Source organism: Pelobates fuscus, chromosome 5, assembly GCF_036172605.1.
Source record: "Pelobates fuscus isolate aPelFus1 chromosome 5, aPelFus1.pri, whole genome shotgun sequence".
NCBI lineage: Eukaryota > Metazoa > Chordata > Amphibia > Anura > Pelobatidae > Pelobates > Pelobates fuscus.
In genome coordinates this window covers 285,191,775-285,198,729 of record NC_086321.1, presented here as the reverse complement: position 1 = coordinate 285,198,729, position 6,955 = coordinate 285,191,775, and the positions used below count along the sequence as shown (strand labels likewise).

At 39.7% G+C, this 6,955-nt stretch overlaps 1 protein-coding gene across 1 annotated transcript; it reads left to right on the top strand.

The window, feature by feature from the left end:
• On the top strand, positions 1-5,339 carry FAM32A (family with sequence similarity 32 member A). The gene is made up of 4 exons (XM_063457303.1): positions 1-121; positions 948-1,095; positions 3,584-3,637; positions 5,117-5,339. The coding sequence occupies exons 1-4, from the start codon at positions 48-50 to the stop codon at positions 5,183-5,185; spliced, it is 345 nt and encodes a 114-aa protein (XP_063313373.1). The 5' UTR covers positions 1-47; the 3' UTR covers positions 5,186-5,339.
• Positions 5,340-6,955: the final 1,616 nt, after the last annotated feature.

The window sequence follows — 6,955 nt, the reverse complement described above, 5'->3', positions numbered from 1 at the left end:
CAACCACTTTAAGGGTAACCGGAAGTAGCCGCTCAGAACGTTTCGACATGGCGGAGTACCAGGGTGTGCAGAAAGGAGCGCTCAAACTGAAAGGCATCGGGGACATCAGTCTGGGAAAGAAGTAAGAATATCCCCCACACCTTTTACCTCTCTCCGCTGGTGGTTTTATTATTATTTCTGCCGAGTGGTAATCAGTTCATGTCTGTATCTGTGCTGGCTCTCCCTGTACCGGATGTAAACATTGCCAGATGGTCATGGTACTTACCTGGACCATACCTCCTTTCTAGAAGGAAAACGAAGTTTGCATGCACCCATGTCCTGTGTTCTTATAAAACAAAGTAGTTATATGGGTTGAGTCTTATGGATTCTAAATCATTGAGTTATTATATAATATTATAATTATTACTTAATATCTGACTAAATAACTGGATAATATTTTATTCAATCACAAAGTGGGAATTAATAATAAAAAAATTAAAAAGATACACCCATTGTATTAATTTGAGTATAAACTAGGTTCCATTTTCATGCAAACAAATTGGGTTTCTGTACAAAACCTTGAATATTGAGCAATTGGCAATGGCATTTAATCTCTAAACCAAAATAGGTGAACTGGATACAACTTGAAAACTTTATTTTTTTTTTTCCAGATCAACTATATTTAAAAAAATTAAAATAAAAATGCAAATTTGCAATTTTTTAATTCTTCTTTGTTTGTTTAGAAACTCCCAATGTGGTAGTTTAAAGTCTTGATGTTTCTTGAACTGTAGACCAGGTTTGTTACAGTATAGCCAGTCAAGTAATTTTTGAAGCAATTTGTGCACCCACATGCATACTCCTAATTGCTAAGTAAATGTAAAATAGGTTTTAAATTGAGCTGGGTTTTTTTTTTTTTTTTTTTGGCTTACTTTGCTTACCTATGTCTCGTATATTATAAAATTTTGCAGGAAGAAAAAGAAAGACAAAGATAAAAACAAGATCGTACAACAGATGATGCTGCAAACTAATAACAAAAATGAAGACGAGAAGAAAAAACCATCTCTGGACAAAAGAACCCCAGCTCAACTAGCATTTGAAAAAATGCAAGAGAAAAGAGTAAGACAATGCAAAAACTCAGAGAATGTAGGCTGCTAATTACTCATGCATGTCTATGTGATTTTTATGATGACAGGGTTCAAGCTGGTACATCTTATTTTAGTCCTGAATAGGTCTAACTCGAAAACACATTAGTTAAAGGACCACTTAGGCACCCAGACCACTTTAACTTAATGAAGTGGTCTGGGTGCCAGGTCCACCTAGGATTAACCCTTTCTGCTGTAAACATAGCAGTTTCAGAGAAACTGCTATGTTTACATATGGGTTAATCCAGCCTCTAGTGGCTGTCTCTTTGACAGCCGCTAGCGGCGCTTCCGCGCTTCTCACTGTGATTTTTCACAGTGAGAAGACGCCAGCGTCCATAGGAAAGCATTGAGAATGCTTTCCTATGGACTGGCTGCGTGCGGGTCGTGCCGCGCATGCTCATTCAACTGATGACTGGAAAGGAGGAGGAGAGTCCCCAGCGCCAAGGAAGCCCGGCGCTGGAGAAAGGTAAGTGTTTAACCTCTTCCTCCCCCTTCAGCCCGGCGGGAGGGAGGCCCAGAGGTTGAGGGGGACCCGAGGACCCTATAGAACCAGGAAAATGAGTGTTTTCCTGGCACTATAGTGGTTCTTTAAAATTGCTTTCCTGATTTGTGCTGGAATCCTGTTACTTATGCATCCACCCTGTCTTGTATGACTGAAGTGTCTTCACTGAGGGATGTGCAGTGGTATTTAGGTGCCCCTAATATAGAATAGCATACAAAGGGGTGGGAGCAGGGTCTTATGGGCAATGTATTGCACTCTGTTTGCAAATAATATTGACCCCAGGAGTGGCTTTTTGTGTATATATGTATGTGTGTGTGTGTGTGTGTGTGTGTGTGTGTGTATATATGTATATATATATATATATATATATATATATATAACATTGGTTCATATTTAGTCTGTGGTGTCACTGTAACAATTTTTTTTACCCCAGTAACTCAATCACAGTATGTGAATACATTGTGTCTGTTTGTTCTCTAGCTTAAATGACCACTCTAGGCACCCAGACCACTTCAGCTTAATGAAGTGGTCTGGGTGCCTGGTCCCTCTAGGATTAACCCCCTTTTTTTTTTTTTTATAAACATAGCAGTTTCAGAGAAACTGCTATGTTTATACTGAGGGTTAATCCAGCCTCCAGAGCCTCTAGTGGCTGTCTCATTGAGAGCCGCTAGAGGCGCTTGCGTGCTTCTCACTGTGAATATCAGTGAGAAGATGCCAGCATCCATAGGAAAGCATTGTAAATGCTTTCCTATGCGACCGGCTGAATGCGCGCGGCTCCTGCCGCGCATTCAGCCGATGACGTCGAGAGGAAGGAGGAGGAGTGGAGGAGGAAAGCTCCCCGCCCGGCGCTGGAGAAAGGTAAGTGCTTAACCCCTTCCTCTCTCCAGACCCTGGCGGGAGGGGGGTCCCTGAGGGTGGGAGCACCCTCAGGGCACTATAGTGCCAGGAAAATGAGTGATTTCCTGGCACTATAGTGGTCCTTTAAATAATCACTTTAGGCATGGCTAGAGAAAAGAAAGTTCCTGATCATCTGCTCAGTAAACCCAGATTAGAAATTAAACCATTCAAAAACTGCTTGATTGCTTACAATGAAGACGCTAGGGCAGTCCTGGTACCATAACCAGTACAGCGAGCTGTAATAGATATTGGGTCTGCAGTGTTCTTTTAGTTTGGTCCACTTTATATTTAACAAATTACCTACAATTTCAGTCCTTGCAAAAACTGAGCTCCATAATCTAGCCAGCCAAAATTTCCACTCTAGTAGAACCTCCCTTGTGAGTATTTATATGGCTTGCAGTAGCAAGTCAATTTTAAGGCCTAGCTAGTAACGTGGAACTCCAGATTGTAAGATCCGATATAGTAATTAAAGTGCCCGTAAATTTCCCAGACGTATGCTATAATTTCAGTTGTTTAAAAAGCCCTATAAATCACAACTCTACACTGCCCAAATGTATGTTTTGTTTTTTTTATTGTGGGGAATATCTAAAAGCAACATGCAATTCCTAATTTTTTTTACTCAGCACCATTTCTATTGAAATCTGCACTTTGTAAATTGAAGGAAAAGGAAGGCATAATCTTCACACAAAGCACTCCAGCAAGCTAAACTGTTTAAGAAAGTTAATTCCCTCTCTGTTACTTTGAACAATTGTTCTGTAAAGCTAAATTATCCAAACGATGGCAAAATTAAAATGAGTAAAACCTTTTAGCATGCTGGCTGGTGCACAACTGTTGCCTCTTTAGTATATGATAAGATCCTTCAGCCATCTACACGCACCTTTGCTCAAATAGTGTTTGAAAACAGTCTCTGTGCAGTGAGCGAAGCACAGAAAACCATGGTGACCCCTGTTTTTTTTTGTTTTTTTAAATTTTTTTAGTTTGCCAAATGTTTAAGAAGTCACTGTTGTCACACTTGGAATACAAATCTGATGGAGTGATTTTTAATTTTTTTTTTTCTCTACAGCAAATGGAGAGAATATTAAAAAAAGCAACCAAAACCCACAAGCAGAGAGTAGAGGTGAGTGAATGTTTTTATTTATGTCTTTTTTATTTTATTTTTTGCATAAGGAAAGGATCTTGATGATTTTTTTTTTTTTTTTTTAGGGGTACCGTAGGCACTGTAACAATTTTATCTCCTTGAATTGGTTATAGTTCCTTGAGTCCCCTGTCATTGATCCTCTATTCAAGGGGTTCTCAACCTTGTCCTCAAGGACCCGCTACCAGTCCAGGGTTTAGGGATTACCTGGGTGTGTCTAAGGTGTTTAGAAAAAGAAAAAAAAACACCTTAGAAACACCCAGGTAATCCCCAAATCCTGGACTGGTAGGGGGTCCTGAGGACTGGATTGAGAACCCCTGCTCTATTCAATGTTAAACCATTTGTTAGCCATATAAAACTGAATGACTGTCCCTGGCTTTCCATAGCCCTCCCCATTAAAGGTCTTGCCAAGGCAGAGATTGCACTATTCCCTGTAGCTAGACCACTTTATAGCAGCAATGGCACTGTGATAGACTGAATGTGTTCAGTGGACACCGGTGCCGACTTTAATATTGATTGGACCCTGCCCCCTCTTTGTCATGCAATCACGACCTTAGTTCCCAAATGCAGTGGCGGAACTAAAGTAGAGGACTCTGGTGCAAGAATTGTTTTGGACCCCCCCCCCCAATTGCAAGGGTGGCCAAAAGATAAATCCCCATCTGTCGGGAAACTCCAACAATACTCTACCATTTTCCTATGCCTGCAAGGTTGTATTTGGCACTGTGCTGTGTTTTGAATGTAAGCATGTTTTTGTATGAAGTTTGTGTGAATACACACACACGCAGATAAAGATAAAACACAATGACTATACAGATATATATATATATATATATATATATATATATATATATATATATATATATATATATATATATATATATATATATATATATATATATATATATATATATATATATATATACACACAATAACATAGAGAGACACACACTGATATGCAGTTGCACAACCTGACAGATACACGACACATTCAGGTACAAGCGCTGGCGCATGCTGACGGAGATGGGCAGGGCCCATGGGGCAGCTTCTTTGAGACTCCCAGAAGTAACTGGGCCAAGGGTAGTTGCTCCGTTGGCCCAGCGTTAAAGGCAGCCCTGGCTGACACTCTCAATCACAGCAGCCTTATTGCTCAGTCTAATGCTTCATTATAAGCCCAAGCAGCACAGAGGGGACATGGGGCTATACAGGTAGATTTTAATGCACCATTTAAAAAAAAAAAAAAAAAAGCATGAACAGCATGAGTATTTCATGAACATTACATTTATGTTAAATACTGAGAAGTGAATGAAGCCACTTTAACCCCTTAAGGACAGTGACATGTCATGATTCCCTTTTATTCCAGAAGTTTGGTCCTTAAGGGGTTAAATAACTGTGTTCAGACGGGTACTTTATTGATGATGATGCTTTTCAAAACATTAACATTTTTTTTTTCTTCCTTCTTAGGATTTTAATCGGCATCTGGATACCCTCACAGAGCATTATGATATTCCTAAAGTCAGCTGGACAAAATAATACAGTTTTTGTTTTTCTTTATTTATAGAACTTCGTTTTTTACTTGCTTGTAATCTTTCTGGATTAAGGCAGAAAGCCGGGATGACTAGACACACATTGTTATTGTGTTCATTATGTTGCCACACTTGATTGTATAAAATATTCAGATCATCTATTTTAAACATAGAACCCCATTTATTTTAAACTTTTTTTTTTTTTTTTTTTTGTGTGTGAAAGGAAGCAGGAAGCAGTCAATAAAGGTTTCCAGTGGTTTCTGCTGTAACACTGTTGTATACTTTCTCTTGCTGGGACAGTGACCAGGTATTGTAAGCTCTACATGCCTGTGTATTAACACATTGATTTTATGAGTTTGTGCAAAAGTGAAAAGAAGCTATAAGAATATATATATATTTTTTTCCCCAATCCAAGTTTGTATTTACTGTCTTTTATGCATAAAATGGTCAAATTCATATTAATCCGAATAAGTCTTAACTAATAAGAGTTAAAGGGACTCTATAGTCACCGAACAACTACAGCTTAATGTAGTTGTTCTGGTGAGTATAATGGCTCCCTTCAGGCTTTTTTCATGCAAACACTGCCTTTTCAGAGAAACGGCAGTGTTTACATTGCCTCTAGGGACACCTCCAAGTGGCCACTCCTTAGATGGCCACTGGAGGTGCTTCCTGGGTCACTGCTACCAAAAAAAGCAGCCCTGACGTTCAGCGTCCCCACGCTCAGCATGGAGACGCTGAATTTTCCTCCTGATTGGCTAAAATGGAATTTTAGCATCAATGCTTTCCCTATGCCCATTTTGATGTCACAAAGGGGCTGGAGCCAGCGGACCTGCGCTGCGCTGGAAATAAGGGGAGTTTTAAGAGTTAACAAACCACCTAAATGGTGGGTTAAACACTAAAGGGTCAGGAATAGATGTTTGTTCCTGACCTTATAGTGTTCCTTTAAGGTTCTGCAACTAATGGGGGTTAGCCTTACAGTCAAAGGGCATTTTGTATGGCATCTTACACTGGGTTATTCATTAAATAGTGTAATTTGAATTGCTTCTTACAGCACCACCTTGTAATTTATGTATCAAATCGCAATTATTTTTTTTTTTTTTAAAGCAGGTGAATCTTCCATCAAACATTTTTTTTTTTTTTAAATATCAGATTAAAAATAGTGTTTTGGACTAATTAAAGGCACCCAGACAATTTCATCTAATGGAAGTGGTCTGGGTGAAGTGTCTCTGGCCCCCTTGGGTTTTAGAGAAGCTGCAATGATTACATTGAATTACATCTTAGATTTGGCAAAACAGTAGTGAATTTGGGCTTATGGCTCACCAAAGTGCATTCAGATCATTCAACCTACTTCAAAGGCATTTCAACACCATGTGCATAAGCTACCATGAGTGGGGTTCAACAGTATTTCAGACCTACTATTTTTGAGTGCATCCACCCATTGAACACAATTGAAGAACTGCACACATTTTATGCTAGGATTCTCCCAAGGTGTCACACAGACAGAGGTGGCACAACCTCCAATCCAGAGGCTAGCCAGCAGAAGAGGGTCAAGGAACTCAATGGTTAATTAAATGCTGCTTTTATTAGAAGCCATATGGGCTTGTTAAAGACTCAATAGAGTCAAAACAAGGCTGTGACAGTAGATGGCCCATGTGTCACGTGGGTGGACCTGCCTGAAAAGAGGGCATGTCATGCTGTGAATGCACGGAAGGTGACTGACCGCCTGTCTGGTCACCCCACTCAGAGCTGTCAATGTTCTGATAGTGTGTCACAATAG